Source organism: Styela clava, chromosome 9 (assembly GCF_964204865.1).
Source record: "Styela clava chromosome 9, kaStyClav1.hap1.2, whole genome shotgun sequence".
Taxonomy (NCBI): Eukaryota; Metazoa; Chordata; class Ascidiacea; order Stolidobranchia; family Styelidae; genus Styela; species Styela clava.
In genome coordinates this window covers 2,952,154-2,970,029 of record NC_135258.1, presented here as the reverse complement: position 1 = coordinate 2,970,029, position 17,876 = coordinate 2,952,154, and the positions used below count along the sequence as shown (strand labels likewise).

Below are 17,876 nucleotides of genomic sequence, written 5' to 3'. Positions count from 1 at the left end.
GTTGTTAGAGGTGAATTACCTGCTTTCAGTGAGGATGCAGGAAACAAATTTGAAATAAAAAGTTCTAATTTAGATGAATTCGGCGATGTCAAATTTGTTGATGATCCAACTGACAGATACTTTGAAATTGTTGAAAATATTGGGAAGTGTAGTGCAAGTGGTGCTTCAGCCAATGTGTCTGAGATTGTGACTGTGAATGCAAGCATAAAGGTACAAAGTGATGTCGCGATTGGGTGTGGATTACAAACTAAAATTTTGGATTGGGATGATGGTGAAAGAAATGACTCTGAAGGAGTTAGTTCAGAGATTATGGAAGAGTTCAAAGTCAAGTCGGTTTCTCAAATTTTTGACAAAGCGAAAAAAATGGGAGATGAAAAGATGCAAGGAAGTCGGCGTGAAAAAGAAGATAAAAATATTGGTTTGGAGAGAAATTTGGTCATGGAGTCCCGGGAGTATGATCAGAAGGTTATTGAGGGAATAATGAATAGTGACAAAGGAGACAATTTTGGAGTTGATGGTGCCATGATTTCCCCACAATTATGTGGAAGCAACGTTGAATCTGAAGATATAAATCTTAGTCAAATGGTAATTGGTTGGAAATTAGGGATTTCAAAAGAAACATTTGAGAAACGAGATGATACATCAGTGTGTGAAAACCTGACGCTTGAAGATCGTAGACATATTGCTGAGAGTGGGACGTTGAGCAGATCAATTATGCTACAATCGCACTATGACTCCATAGATGAATTGCTCAATGACTTCTTCTATGATACTAACGAGGATTATATAAATGATGAGATTGTTTATGAAAATTTGAAATTAGAGGGGGATGTTACTGGAATGGATGGATCTGGGATTACGGGCTTGGATTTAGTTGAAACTGATTCTTCTGTTGTTTTAGCAGATGTGGGTGATGATCACAAAAAGCTAGCAATGCTCAGTGATGGTGCAAACAAAATGCATACCAGAGTAGAGATGGATATTGAAACAGATAATGTCGATGAAATTCACAGCACAGAGTTATTTGAAGCAAAACAGAGAGATGATAGTGAAAAAGATTGTGAAGGGTTGAAGAGTCTGGAAATGGATGAATCTGTTAATTTGAAAGAAAATATGCTTAGTGTTAGTGCCAGCAAATTGCATGGTGGGGATGGGAACGTTGCGAAAAAAGGAAATGAAATTGAAAGTATGGGTACTGTGGGGAAAATTGAAGAATGCCTTGCCATTGAAAATATTCAGAATGATGACAATTTTCAATTCATTGAGGGTAAAAATACCCATGGTGACCGAAATGAGATAGAGAGCCAATCGTTTGATGCGGGATCTGATTCAGAATGTAAAAATAATACAAAATATGTCAGAAAGCTGGACTCAATTTCCGAGGAAGATACGACAGTCGATAATAAACAGGAACAATCAGCAACTCGAAGCAACGCAGTAAAGCAGCATAAAAATAAATTCAGAGTAAAATCCGCACCTCTAACTTTTTCAAAATCTGCCACGATTCTGTATCACGCCAACTCATTCACATCCGCTGCTCAAGGGAAGTATGATACATCTCGTATTGCACTTGTGAATTGGGAGCCTGGAGTTCTTGGGTCTTTTAATATATTGAATAATAAGTGGGAAGCTTTGAAGAAAATTGAGCAATGTTTTGTGATGGTGCCACTCTTCATCGGAGGCGAGATTTATCTTGTGAACAATAACTCAATCAGAGTTCTCGAAGATCAAAAAACATGGAAAAAAGAAGTCGACATGCCAGAGTCAAAACGTGGTGCCCCACAAGCGATTTTTGTGTTCCATGGATATATTTATTTTGCTTATACAGATAATATGTCATATTACGACTTAGGGAATGGGAATTGGACAAATGATTTAAAAGGATGCGGACTGGGGTATGGATTTTGTGTGGCTGCATCGGATGATCATATCTACGCAATGGGTGGAAATCTAACATGGAATGACGCTCATGTTTACGATCCAAAATTGAAAAACTGGGCTCCTATTAAACCTATGTTGTACATGAGACGTGGGGCATCAACGGCAGTTCTGGATAACAAAGTATATGTGGGTGGGGGTAGCGGACTTAGTGGGGCAACAAATTCGATGGAAGTTTACGACCCGAAAGTCAGAAACTGGACTGAAATTGCTAAAATGATTAAATACAGATCAAATTTTAGCTGCTGTGTTGCAGATGGAAATATTTATGCTGTTGGGGGTTCGACGACCTTGAATGGACGAAGGCTTGACCTTGACTCAATAGAGGTTTTTGACCCCGAGTTAGGCACTTGGAAAATAGTCCAACAACTGAAATTACCAAATGGGGTCGTGTCTGCATGCTCATATATTCATCATCATGTTGCAGACGCGGAGGACTCTGATCAAGGTATGGTATCAGTACTGAGTTGAAATCACCCATGAAAGTTCCTCTCTCGTAATATTACTTACTACCCAGATAAACCTCTATTAAAAGTTAGTCGGGCGATAGCCTAGCGTTCAAAACGTTAAAGTTAGACGCGATAGATTTTATCCACAGTTGAACAGGTTACAGCAATGATCCCCTCTGAATATGTCATTTTGTTTAGATATTTGGTATTTTATCATAGTTCACTTTAAAATATAACAATATATAATTTTCTAATACCCATAACATACGCCCGCAGGTATATTTAAGTGTGTCAGATTCACAATTCTTGTTCCTGGAAAAGGGAAGACTGAGATTGAAGTTATAGGAAAAGCTACAGAATAACATTTGTTCAAGCATTGAACTAGAGTTAATTTAATATAAAGTCTGACTGTAGTGATAACAAAGATTCTAAAATAAAACTACAGACTCACGACAGACATCATAAAAGCCCATTTTGTGGCCTGCAGTATGCTTTATTTGCATATCTAGAATCACTTTCATTTTTATTAATGACTCTGCTATTGGCAGTCTGTGTTATTTCGGTTTCTGTTCAATTTGTAGTTGAAGATGATTATGACATCACTTAAATGTGGTATAAATATCTTACATAGACAACCTATCACAGCTGTTCGCAACCTTATTCTCAAGGAACCCACATTTTAAAAAAAAAATTTGGAAAATTTCGTGACCCAAGGTTCTGCTCAGATAGTAAACAGCATGTAGTGTCGTGAGTCATGACTCAACTTAGTAAAATAAGATTCTCTCAAGATTTTTTTTCTGGTGATACTTCCAACACGTAAAATTACTACTGAGCAACAAGTCAATGCCTAATACAAAATAAACAATAAAATTTACTAAAAAAAAATCAACTCAACTTAGGTGACCCTATGTTTGGAAACACTGACCTATCAAATGCCTGAAAGTAAAAGAAGTCTATATAATATACATTATTATATTAAAATGTCCAAAACTATGTGAACCGAATAAATTCGAAATTAATTTTGTTTAGGCATTCAAGTTGTCTTGCAATGCTTATTGTTTGATTTATATCTTACATAGACGGACTGTTTATAATAAAAATGCGCGACGCCTCATTGAAAAGTCCAGATATACAGTGAATTGCACTTAATAATATTCAAGATTGTCTCAACTGTTACCAAATTTATCAATTTTTTTTTCATAAGTTTGCTCAAATTATGGTGACTCAAGCCTATACAAAAAGTATAATAAGTATTTATGAAAGAGTTACATGGTGATTTACCAAGAGCAATATGCAGATTTTTATTTTGAAAAGGCACTTGAAATAGACACTGAAAGAAATAAAATATTCAAATAAATTATTCCTAGTTATGCAGTTTTATAGTAATAACGATTGTAAGTTTAATTGAATTTTAATGTGGGATAAATAAGAATTACAAGCATGATAAGAACTATTAATAAACAGAGACAAGGAAATTTTTATTACTATAAAATCGGGCAAAATTTCATGGACACCCTGTATATTACATGGTAAATTCAAAATTTAAGGAATAAATAAGAAATTAGTGTTCGAAATAGATTCAGTCCAGATTTTTATTAGATGCTTTATTGAAAATTTAAACCATTGATGCTTTTATAAATGACTATTAATCATGTGCTACAGCATTTCAATAAGAATTTCCAAATTAGGAATTTCTAAGTTTTGCCAAGAACAGCTGGCACATCAAATGAAATATTAGGTCATAACGAATTGAAAGGAATTCTTAGTTAATTTTGAGCCTTGCAGTGGTCAGTTTTTCTCTTTGAACATTAATTTTTATTACCCAGCTCTTCTCATAATAAGGCTCTGAGCCAACGGGCGTTGTGTATTACTCATGCTCTATCAGCCAAATACAAAATAATCTATTATACTTGTGAAATTATTTGGGAAAAAGGAAAAAAAAACATTTCAAACTTGGTTATGCCTGGCAATGAATGTAGAGATGCTGATATATATTTAATGTGTTTATATTTGACCTTCAGATGGCCTTTCATCTTCCCACTTCTCTTATAGTAAAGGTGTGATCTTTGAAGTTTTTTTGTGTATCTGTCAGCGTGTTTTCATTGTATCATGGGCTAATTTGACATAACTATTTTGAGAAACTAGAATGTGTTTCAAAATTGCATTTCTTGAGATATGTAAAAGTTTTGTGTGAAATATGGGCATTTCCCGACAGGAAGCCTTGATCACTCAGTTTTGAATATTTTGTACTTTGAATATTGTGACATTTTGTGTTTCGCCCTCATTTTGTATTTTAAGAATTGAGTGAAACTAATGCGGGAAATTTAAAATAAACATTGAATTTAGATTGGGTCATTTTTTGTGATGTAGATGAAATTATTGTAAATTAGTCCTGATTTCAGAAACAATTAAAATTGGTCCGAATATTTGAATATTATATAAATACTATTAATATATTAAATATTATCTAATTTCAATGTTAGTTTAATTAATAAAAAAAGTCTCAGTTAATTTAATGATAAAATGTCTGACTGTAATGATAATAAAAATCGAAATGAAACTCATAAAAGCAGGGCCATATGATTATTTGCATAGCTGGAATCACTTTCATTTTATTTATTGGCTCCTTTTGGCAGTCTGTGTTATTTTGTTTTTTGTTTGATCTGCAGTTAAAGATGAATATGGAATGGGATGTGCCGTAAATATCTTACACAGACAGCCCATTACAGCTGTTTCCAACCTTATTTTCAGGCAACAAAGAATTCAAAAAAAAATGTAAATTATTGCGTCCCAAGGTTATGCTTAAATACTAAACGGCATATAGTGTTGTGGCTTAACTTGAGCACTTTCCTGTTTATGATTGATTTGCAGTTGAAGATGAATATGATATCACTGGAATGTACTATAAATATCTCACATAGACTGTGGTTCCCAGCCCAGTGGTTAGAATATTCGTTACTCCTGTAGTATGTGTACCAGGTTAGGGATAGGCCATAATTTTATTCCAATTTCCCTTATTTTAGTTATATTACGAGTTTAGGGACTGTCTGTGTTAGCCAAGTGAATATACGCCCTTGCCCATAGGCTTCCGTCCCTTTACACAATAAGATGTAAAGTAGGCGAACAAAATTAGTTACCTTCATATTGCTACACATACTTCTGGAGCACCGAATATTCGAATCAAATTTGAATCCTTGACTCAATCAATGAACATTGTTTATAATTACAAATTTTCTTATTCTGTTAATTTTGTTACAATAATAAATTAGTCGAACTGTCATCAAATTATAGCAATCAAATTTAAATACAATAATCAAAGCTTTCGATATAACGTTAATCAAAACTTGCAACTTCTAGGAAAAGAGTCATTGATTATGATTGTTAATGCTTTGTCGATCAATTGTCTAATATGACTTGACGGCGCGTTGGCATAGTGGCTGAAGCCCTGGACCTTACTGTGTTAGCATCGCAGATTACACATCTATGCTTCATATAGCTGTTTATAGGCGACTAACAGAATAGTTGCAACAACAATAGAATGATAGTTATAAGCAACAACTGTTATATGAATTTAATATGGTCACATCTGGGGGTCATAGGTCTACAATTCAGTCTTGTTTTTGTTGGTCATTAGAAACTTTATTCTTCAAACCGCTAAGTAACAGAAATTAAATGACATCAGTGTTTACTCAGCTGAAACCAAACGGCAATAGTTTTCTCATCTGAAACTAAGAAAATTTCATTATTTCAATATTTGGTCTTCATATCAATCGCATCAATTGATTATTCATTTATCAATACTAATCAAAACCTATTACCTACTTAAAGGAAAAAAGTTATTGATCATGATTGTAAATTATTTGACTAGCATGTCTTGTGAATAGTAATTATTGCCTATTGATGTATAACAAAAGCCTCTCAATTATATATGACTATCTTGTGTGCAGAGTATATCATTACAGACAGTGTTCTGTTTGTTATTCATGTCCATAATTAAATTATGGATATCAGAGTCCCGAATAATCTTCTTTTTCGAATTTATAATAAAATAATATTTTTGACTTTATCAAATATCCATTCTAAAGCAGGGCCATGCAACATTTTTTGTCGGTGAGCCATATACACAACTTCGGACGTCTGGGCCACGCAAAAAAATTAGTTTTCCCATGTAAACAACGAATTAAAAAATTCTCTTAATGAAAAGCTTGACCTTGCAGTAATAAAGGCAAAACTGTGAAAGACTTAACGCAGATCCAAGAGCAAAAATATTATGGATTTTCACCCATCTGTGCACATTTTTGAACATAAACTGTCGGATTATGCTTTAATGCTTTATTGCAGGGATTCATGAAATTGAAATAACAAATTACTAATCAATTCCAATTCCTGATTATAATAACTCATAGACAACCAAGTCAGTTATTGGGCAAATATTCAATCAAATTTGTCTTCTTAAAAGAAATTGATCAAATTACCAATTAATGAAAGTTATAATTTGGTTGCATTTAGCATTAATTTGATTTCGATTCTAGTAATACTTGGCTTACAGTTTCTGTTCTGATTCTTGGCAAAGCGTCAATGTTTGACATCATAGGCAGCCAGCACTGGTCATGCATGAATGACCATGGTGTGAATATAATTGCTGTTGGTACCTGACTGACATTATAAGCAGCCAGCACTGGTCATGCATGAATGACCATGGCATGAATATAATTGCTGTTGGTACCTGACTGACATTGTAGGCAGCCAAGCACTGGTCATGCATGAATGACCATGGCGTAAATATAATTGCTGTTGGTACCTGACTGACATTATAGGCAGCCAGTACTGGTCATGCATGAATGACAATGCTGTTAATATAATTGCTGTTGGTCCCTGACTGACATTATAGGCAGCCAAGCACTGGTCATGCATGAATGACCATGGCGTAAATATAATTGCTGTTGGTACCTGACTGACATTATAGGCAGCCAAGCACTGGTCATGCATGAATGACCATGGCGTAAATATAATTGCTGTTGGTACCTGACTGACATTATAGGCAGCCAAGCACTGGTCATGCATGAATGACAATGCTGTGAATATAATTGCTGTTGGTACCTGACTGACATTATAGGCACCCAGCACTGGTCATGCATGAATGACAATGGCGTAAATATAATTGCTGTTGGTACCTGACTGACATTATAGGCAGCCAAGCACTGGTCATGCATGAATGACCATGGCGTAAATATAATTGCTGTTGGTACCTGACTGACATTATAGGCAGCCAAGCACTGGTCATGCATGAATGACAATGCTGTGAATATTATTGCTGTTGGTACCTGACTGACATTATAGGCACCCAGCACTGGTTATGCATGGATGACAATGGCGTGAATATAAGTGCTGTTGGTACTTGACTATGCGTAATATAGGAATTGAATATTTGGATGGGATATTCTGACCTTTATCAGTTACCCACTCATATTAAGAAAACGATGACTCGTATATATTAGCCAAGATGATGCTGAATATTTTCACAATTTAGCCAGATAATGGTGAATGAATTGATAAAGATGAATGGACCTCATAAACTACCTAATACTTTCATTAGTGAGTTTGAGTATTCATATATTCAAAAGGGAAAAAAAGGTTTGGATATTTCATATAGCCATAATACCATACCCAACGTGGACCGGTAATCGGGTACAAGACCATGGTTCACCATATTATTCATATCATTAACTCATCTTACCTCCCTCATTATAAACATGAATTCATCCCATGAATGAAAAATATTTGTATATGGACGCATCTCTGCACACCTTCATTTGTAGTGAGGATTTGTGAAGTGCCCTGTGTTGTTAAATTGTTGTAAACAAAGGCAACAGCTATTTTAAGAGTCTATTAATCATTCATGTGCGACCAAGCGTGAATCTGTGTTATAGCCCACTATGTAACTGTAGTCAAGCTTTGTACAACTCCATGAAAATATTCATATAGTCACTACTGCTTTACTTAACCTGGTCAAACAATCTTATGTTCAATCATGTGTGATCAGGCATGAAGGAGTGTCATATGGTGAAAAATATTGTGTGTATATTAACCTATAGGCTAGGAAGATTATTACTTGTTATTACTATTGTTCAGCATCGCCCTACCATCCTTAAATTTTGGTAAAAAGAATTCTTAAGCATACATGTACCACGCTCAGTTATTTGTAATTTTAGAACTTATTGCATGCCGCGTGCCAATCTTAGTGCATTTGATTGGTTCAAAATACTTATTGATCATTCATGTGTGGCCAAGTTTGAAGCCGTATTGTATCACACTATTTATCAAAAGAAGAGCATTTGCATTTTTGGCCAGTATGGTCTTGCACATGCATTACAAGACAAATAAACGCACATTCAAGTATGGCCCAGCAATGTGCCATGCTCGGATATAGGTATCCATACCTGATTACATTCCCATCATCATGCTACATAACATAATGGCAATGATTAATACTGCCACTGATTATTAATAGGAATTTCCTGTAGTGATACATAGTGTTCCCCTTGTTTGAAAGATAATCTCGGGCAGTAGTGTTCCCATTTGGGGATCTATCCACATGATTCCATGACTTGCTTAAATAAAACAGAATACACTTTTGTGGGTATTTTGATGAGTAGAGGAAAGCCCATGTGATGGATTAATCATATGGTTTCCCTGGTCCCTTAATTCAGTGGTCACCAAAGTGTGGGTCGCGACCCCAAGTACATAGCAAGTTTGGGTATTCTAAATGACGGTGATATCCTTTATAATAAGGCTATTGTTTGACGGCAATAATTAAATTCTAACATGAAATCTAGAGCGTGTGAAAAAATAAGTTGGAATGAGATTTTACTGTGATTAGTTTTTAGTGGTTTGAAATATTTTTTCAAATATTTTTTTCCTCGTCATACCTTGGGGTCACGAGCTTATCATACGTCATAATTTTTGAAATGGGGTCGCGTCTCAAAAAGTTTGACGACCACTGCCTTAATTAATAGTGCATTGGTATATTAGACTGAATTATCTATCACACCTAATATTTGACTTGTTTTGTGAGATATAACGAAGGAGGACAGTAAGATGACTTGTAATAATAGAGAAAAACCGTTGTATTTCATACAGTTACCAGTTTGGTTCAGGCATGGACTTAGATGGTAAATCCTTGATATGACCAAATAATTTTTGGGCAGTAGTTCACCATTTTTCATTAATGTTTTATTTTCGATGAAAATGTGAGATAGATTATGATATTGCAAAAAGATAAATCCAATTTAGTGCAATGTGAATTCCCAACACCAAAATTATTATATATTGACCTCCGTAATTCTTAACAAGATTGCTACTGAAGCAGATTCATACATCAGAAATGAATATCTGGTTAACTATTCCAACGCTTGATTGAAATGATAAATCTGTTAAGAGGCTGTGTCTTGCCATCCTATCAGCTTTTCCTCACTTTGAGGTGAGTATGAAAATCACATCTAATTGCACGATCTAACGTAAGCTTTTTTATTTCAGACGTCATGCAAGACCAGGAACTTCCAGAGCGAACGATTCAGCGTCGACGAGGTGCGATGAAAAAGGCCAAAGTTCATGTGGTCAAAGGTCACGAATTCACAGCCAAATTTTTCCGCCAGCCTACGTTCTGTTCTGTCTGCAAAGATTTCATGTGGGGATTGAATAAGCAAGGATACCAGTGTAAAGGTATGCACTCAGTTTTCTATCTAATTTTAATAGCATAGGGTGTTCATAAAACCTTCAAATGAATTGCAACTAATTGAGGGCATATAAACGTGTATATGAACTAAATAATTTGAATAAACTTCTATTAAAATTAAACAAACAGAACGACTGAGAACCAACTTCTAATTGCTAAGTCAGAACGTAATAGCAAACGGTTTCGAAAAAAAAACTTTTTTTTTTACACTTCCTATGGGAGTTAAAACAGCTACGCCCCTAATCCATTACCAAATTTTACCAAATACTTTCCTATTTGGCACTGCCCAAGAGAATCATTTATGAAGTGTTTTAATCTAAAAAAGTTTCTAGAAAATTATATGTTGATACATGAGGTGCCACTATTTTTCGAAGGACCAGAAACTTGTCAATTGGGCATTGCCAAACTAAATGACAAATGACATCCTTCACTCTAGACCAGTATAAAATAATATTTCACAGGAACCTATGCTTAAGCTGATTCATTATCTAATCCCTATTTAAAAAAATTAGAATGATATCTTGAACATTTCAAAAGTATTTTATATTTTAAATTCAAATTTTTTCAGAATACAATTAGAAAAAATGAAAAATACTTTTTTTGTGATTTTTTTTTTACACCACTGGCTAAAATTTCAGAATTTTCTACATCATTCAACCCGAAATTGAAACTGTGATTGACAAAATTATTGTCAAATTCAAAGACACTCATAAATAATTGAAAGAAATTGTCGTAACCGTCTTGAAATGACACCCCTTCATTAATATTCATGGTTTCAAAATCCCCTGGCTTGAAATCTTGAATAGGAAACATTTATTACAAGTTTGAATTGGGCACTATTTCTGATATGTCTAACTCTGCTCGGTTTGTAAATATTTTATAGGAGGCTATTTATGTCTTACTAGGGCTGGGCATTTCGTATCGAATATTCGAATCGAAAAGTAAATTATTCGAATCGGTTCGAAGCTAAATTTCGAATCGCCGCCATCTTGTTTTTTTCTCCTCGCCAATGATCTAGGTGAATTCCTCATTTTTTGTTCATTGGAGTCATAATTTTTCAAGGCAATTCTAACATATGACTCAGTAGTGAGTTATTGATAAAACGTGTTTGTTATTGTGTGTAAACGCTCAGTAATCTATCTGAGTGATGTATTCTATGTCTTCAGTAATTCATTTGTGGACCAATTACTGTAAAAAAGTCGCTTACAATTATATATTTCCAAGTATTCGAGATTCGATTCGAAAAAATTACTCGATTCGATTCCGAAATCACAAGGTATTTGAAAATACTCAGCCCTAGTCTTCACTCCAAATAAGAATCTGGCTAAACATTGACATATACACTCAGATTGCTGCTTTTTTTAAGAGCAAAAAATTTTCTGGTTTGGAATTGCACAATCAACTTTTAGTTCGGGGTTCTGGATATCTCTTTCAGAAAACCCATGTAAAAGTTCCCACAAATTTTTCTATCTGTTTGCATAGAAGAATTACAGACATTATTTCATTTACAAATTCAAATATTGTTAATAGGTGTCAACAAATTAATACACTAGGAAAGTATTCCTCAATTAATTATTGCAGCGTTTTTCAACATTTTTACACAAATAAAAGATTATTTAGGCATAAATTATGGAATGGGATAGGAGTTTAAAGTTAAATAAAGGTTTATACTATAAGTCGTGAATGCTAAAATGATAAATTTTCAAATCAAGCTATCCTATGTTATTCCCAATTTCAAGGATTTACAATATTGGGTATGATTATTTTTGAATATATCCGGAGATTCTATCCATTGTGTTGTATTTCCAATAAGTATTTATGCTCAAAACGCAATGTGTACCATTAAAAACCAGAAAATGTCGATATTTCTGATAAGTATTGGATTTTTGGTACCAAATTTGTCCCAAGAGACTTTCGTTCTAAGCTAAGTGTGAATATTTTGAAGGCTGCGGTTTGCTCATGTCAGATTTGCATTAATATTTGATGAGCTTGATTTCAACTTCAAAGATTTGGCATTTAATTACAATTTATCACCTACGGTTTTCAGCATTAGGAATAAAATATTCATTTTAATTTGTATTTTACGGTTGTAGCTTGACTTGTGCGGCATTTTTACATAGTGCTATTTTGCTTTGAACAAGGCTCGATGGTGTGGCACATTGTGCTAAGCGTTAGGAATGCGCTCGCCATGGCACCTCTATTTACCCTGCGAGGGTTCGCAGGTTCAAATCCCATGCAGGGTTAATCATGTGCGAAGATCACTAAACTCCTCGCCACCGCAGGGTGGTTCACGTAACATCTGGCCGGTTGCGTTTCCTCCACTGTCAAGTCTATGCATCAAAAAAAAAATAACTAATTCCATAGCCGATACGGACTGGTAACGGACGAGAGGTCGTGGTTCGCCATATGATTTTAGCCACTGAGAAAGGTTTGAAAATAGTATGCGCAGAGCCAAGGCATGAAGATGTCATATACTAATGAAAGCCATAGAAGTGTTCGACCTTTGACCTATGATCTCAACATAATTTAATTACTCCAAATAGACACGAATCGTATACTCACAATTTATTTATTTAACTTATTTATCTCAGTCTGCCAGTCAGCAATCCACAAGAGGTGTAAAGAGCACGTTTTGGGAGTTTGTGTCGGTTCAACCAGCGATTTAAACCTTGTAAATATAAACTAATAATACCAATCTTTGTTTTGCTTGCCCGGTGACATCAAATTATTTTGGTTTGTGGGATCTAAGTTTTTTTCATTCCCATTTTGAATAGCACTGAAATTTATCATCGAAGATTTCATTGAAATTCTACAAAAAAATGAAAATTTTTCGTGAATTTTGATTCTTTTTGTTCTACTAACACACGATTTTGTAGAAAATTGATTATATATCCGCTATGTTCAGGTATCCTGAACTTTTTTGCACTGACACAGCAGAATTGATCACATAAAACATGACTTTGCATAAAAATAGATTTACCTTTCACTTTAGCTATTATGATTCATCTTTGCAGTAGGTTTTTTTGTATTCTGTGCTTTCAAGCACTTTTTCCTAATAGTCAGACTTGATAAAATCGTGTGTCAGCATTAACTGACATAAAAATGGTTGTCTACAAAAATGATTTTACTGTAGATTTATCTCTGCAATAGGTTTCGTATACTAAACTTACAATGCGCTCTTTTAAGATTTTGTTGTGGAATTAACCTAGTCAATTCACATCAACCAATTTAGTGACCTCCAGGTACCACTGCAATGACCCATCATGAATCTGTTACCTTATTGCTTGCAACCGAGCAGTCAAAGTAATAGTCAAAAAGGCACAAAAATTTTGTAAAACCCAATATTAGTAAGAGTGAATATTTTGATACCCTTATTCTCTGGAGTCACAATGTATTTGCTCCAAGGATACAAATTACCATGATCTTAGTTTCTAGCAACCACTTGATGAGCTATAATGAATATCATTCTATGAAACCTTATCCTAAGGTTGCAAGCAGTGGTGTTTTTCAGGGGTTCGCGCAACTTTTTTCATGTTTTAAACATTATCAACTGCAGTTAATGGTTAACGCGCACCGCAGTTGGCGACTGGCGTTATATTTGGCATTTTTAATGTCATGTATTAAGATTTAATGTAGCTTACATAGTGAGATACATACTGTTGTTAGTGACTCAATACAAAAAAATGGTTCTAGGAAAATTCGCCGCATGAAATTTCGTCACATAGGAAAATTTGCCGCAAGAGCATTTTGCTGTTTTTGAAGTACCGTATTTATTCGCAAATACGCCGAGTTTAAAACTCAAAAAAAAAGTTGCCCAACTAAGGGACCGTCTTATGCGCGCATAACTCAGATAGCACCAAAAATTCGGCTCCTTCGCACATCAAGACTTTGATCACGCAACGAAATGATATAATGCTGACTTGCCGGTAATTGCAACAGCTACAGACCATGCTTAATTCTCACGATAAAGAGCGTGCACGCACACACCACACACGCGATCGCTTGTCTAGATGTGATTGTCTGATCATAAACGTTACCGCTTGTATTTGATTAAATTTAATTGTATCTTTTGCATAAGAGCAACAGCATTGATCTACCAGCCGTCTCGTCGTCAAAACGTTATCATTTGTGCACAAGTAAGAATCAGATAGAAGTTTCAGGTAGAATAATACTCACAGCATTAATTCTTAACAATAAAACTGTAATTTCAATCATTTTGAACAACCATTTACGGTAACTGAAAGGTCGAAATAACATATGAATATGATGTGATAAATACTGTGCTGTACGTCCATGGGTTAGACAACAGCTGTGTTTTCCGTTTTTTCCTGAATCAGCAAAACGGAAGGTCATACATCAATCACTTTATTTCGTGGTAGCCGTTTTCTTTCTGAAGTGCCGTTATCGGGCAGGGAGTGCTTCATTGCACCGGCCACGTTTTTGTTTTTAGGATTAAGACAAATAACAGCTAGTATACAAAGTTAATTAAATAATCGGCAGACACTTGGGCATACATTATAAAATATATCAGCCCATATATGAAGCTCACACAAATCATGTTTGAGAAGACTTGCGAAAAATAACCAAATTTATTGCCGTGTCCGCTCAGGATATCTCGACTACCTTAATATAAAATAATGATTGTAAAATATTTTCAATCAAAAATGTCCTCATGTTATACGTTTGATACTTCAAGTCGGCCCTGATTTAATTCCTTTCATGTTGGCAGTAATTTGGTTGTGCCGCAAAGTGCTGTCTTCCATTACGATAAAACAGAAAATATAATAATCGAAAATTGTTTTAATCAAAATGTGGACTGTGTGTGCCATATACAAGAAGGTAGCGAATCGCGATATTTGAATATTAAATTTGAATTGAACATCATTGACTGTAATAGATGCCTGCGCCGTGTTACGATTTGTGGAAACGGCGTATATGCGAATTTTTATAAATTCACTATTTCGAAGCTGTTATTAAGGAGTCGGCTTATCCGCGTGATAGGCGTATAGTCGAGAAAGGTACCTTTTTATTTAAAAAGGATTCATTATTTAAGAGCATACCCCAACACTATGAACCTAACTGTTTTTATTACAAATACTTGTTTTACTTTTGCTGCAAAATTCAATATTTTACCATATGTTCCCTATGGCGAATTTACCGGACACGCAAAAAAATAACCCATTCTTGAAATTTCCTATCTTATCACTGGTCGCAATTGAATATAAATTCAGTAATTCTACTGGGTATTGCAAAATTGCAATCTCTTTCATTTTGTGTACTAACCTTTCATTTATGGGTGCAAAAGATTTATTTTGGTTTATTTATTTTCTTGCATGTTATTGTTCAAATCATGATGATATTGGTGATGCAACAATGATGACGATTATGACATCATACTACCAGATTGTGGAGCTGCGTTGCATAAAAAATGCATTTATTGTGTTCTTGCATCGTGCAGTCGTACTGCAGTCGGATCGGCTCACACAGTGGTAAATAACGGATTTATTTTGCATTATTTTTGATTAATCAATACTGATTTTTATGTGATAGTTATAAAACATCAGTTATGTGCTATTGTTTTCTATCTATTTGCTATTGGACAAATTTGGGTTATACTGTAACACATTCTGAAATATAGATATCGAAAAACATAAGTCAATGTTTGGTGTTGGGGAAACCCTTGCCATTGCAACAATTCCATGTCTTTGAGTCTTATGAGGATAAATGGATACAAATATGTTACACTTTTTGTCACATGGTGGCTGAGTGAATGGTTTACTGGGGTCAGATAGACGTATAGTTTCCAGTTTACATCAGGTGTGGGGATGGTCGACTAGTTAAGCGGTTCCAAAACATTTTATTAGTGAGGCGCCAAATTATCAAAGAAAATACTTTGCGCAACCTTTGGGAACCGCTGGACTGGTTGATTGTTCAAAGATGTAAACTTTGAATGGCCAGCAGCTCAAGGCGACTTTGGGTATTTGAACGGGTTCACACTCTTGTCATTCCTTTTCCCAAGCATACATTTTATTCACTGTCTATTTTCAGTATCTGAAAGAAAGATTCAAGATCAACATGCCTCACAGGTAAGTCTATTCAGTAGATGGGCTATTTCCGGTTATCCTCTCCCCCCCACTAATATAAATAAATCTGCTAATTTTCATTTTTTGCCACGACAATGCTGTGAATTTTCAAAATTTACTCAAATATTGGTGAATGCATTGGTAAAGATGAATGGGCCATATGAACAAAATACTTTAATTAATGAATGTGAGTATTCATATAATATTGGAGGGGGGGTTGGGCAACTGGCTAAGAGGTCTGTAAGATATAGGCTTTTTTGATTACATTTTTTGTATAAATTTTTTTTTCCATCCATTCCCTTGCTATATATCTCTGAGGTCATTTCAAAGACATGCAATCCTTTTGTTAATGTGAAGAAAAATGTGTTTACTTTTGTCACGAAGTCTGTCACGAAAGTGACTATTAAACATGGCCAACCAAGCCAAGCCTTCTTCATCCCATTATTTCATTATTGAGGCTCAAAGCGTAAAATTTTTTATATGAATAAATAAAGCAAAATTCTAATATTTGAAACTTTTGTCACGAAGTCTGTCACGAAAGTGACCATTAAACCTGGCCAACCAAGCCAAGCCTTCTTCTTCCCATTATTTCATTATTGAGGCGTAAAATTTTTTATATGAATAAATAAAGCAAAATTCTAATATTTGAAACTTTTTCAGGTTCAAAGTCTGCACCTTTCTTCGGCCGACATTTTGCGATCATTGCGGTTCCATGTTGTATGGTCTTGTCAAGCAAGGAGTTAAATGCGAAGGTGAGTGTTTTTAATTTGATGACATCTTTTCATGAATTACACTCCAAACAAGGTACTCATGTAGTATGTGAACCAAGATGGCGAACACTATGTGTACATGGTTAGGGTTAGGCCATAATTTCAGGTACAAATACTACTGGAGTCACTTGGATAGTCTCCAAATTCATAATAGAACTAAAATAGGGAAAATTGGAATAAAATTATGGCCTAACCCCAACCTGGTACACATACTACGTTCCTGTGTCTACCATCTTGGTGCACATACTTCGGTAGCGCCCCGAACAAGGCTCTTTACAAACAGCCACTAATATCCAAAGATGGGTGAGCAGATACTATTATTTGAAAGGACGTGTTAGTATTGACAAATAAATGGATCAGAATGGAAAACCTTATAAATCATGGGCGTAAATCATTTTTTGTCGGTGGACTTTATAACCAACTACATATATTTAGCCGGGCCACGCAAAAAATTTAGTTTTTTCATGTGGATAAGGTAAGAAAAAGAAATGCGGCTGTTGCTTACACGAGCATAACCGGGCATCGGGCAAAATGACAAAAGATTCAACGCAGCGACAATAGCAAAAAACCTTGGTTCCATTACATTTGAACCCACGTACATTTGAACCCATGACAATTGCACCTGTATGCTTTTGCACCTATGGAATTTTTTTTGTTTCACGGATATTTAAACCCATACTAAACCTAACCCATGGGTTTTAGCACCCGCATATAGATTGAACCTGTGGATATACGCATGGGTTCAAATGTTCGGTCACCAAAAACCTTATGTATTTTTACACATGTGAGCGCCTTTTTAAACATAAACTGTCATATTCAATTTTATGCTTGATGGGGAAAAATCTGAGTTTTGACAAGGGCCACACTAAATACCTTGGCGAGCCAGATTGTGGCCTATGGG

The 17,876-nt window shown here is 35.0% G+C and overlaps 1 protein-coding gene across 2 annotated transcripts in view; it reads left to right on the top strand.

The window, feature by feature from the left end:
• Positions 1-17,876, top strand: part of LOC120329520 (protein kinase C delta type-like) — a 48,317-nt gene that overhangs the window by 17,964 nt on the left and 12,477 nt on the right. The window contains exons 5-8 of one of the 2 annotated variants that reach the window (XM_078116249.1): positions 9,924-10,109; positions 15,526-15,611; positions 16,171-16,208; positions 16,866-16,957. In XM_078116249.1, the coding sequence (XP_077972375.1) occupies positions 9,924-10,109; positions 15,526-15,611; positions 16,171-16,208; positions 16,866-16,957 (402 nt within the window). Of the gene's footprint in view, positions 1-9,923; positions 10,110-12,713; positions 12,794-15,525; positions 15,612-16,170; positions 16,209-16,865; positions 16,958-17,876 lie in introns of both variants that reach the window. The other variant, XM_078116250.1, reaches the window with a different exon arrangement.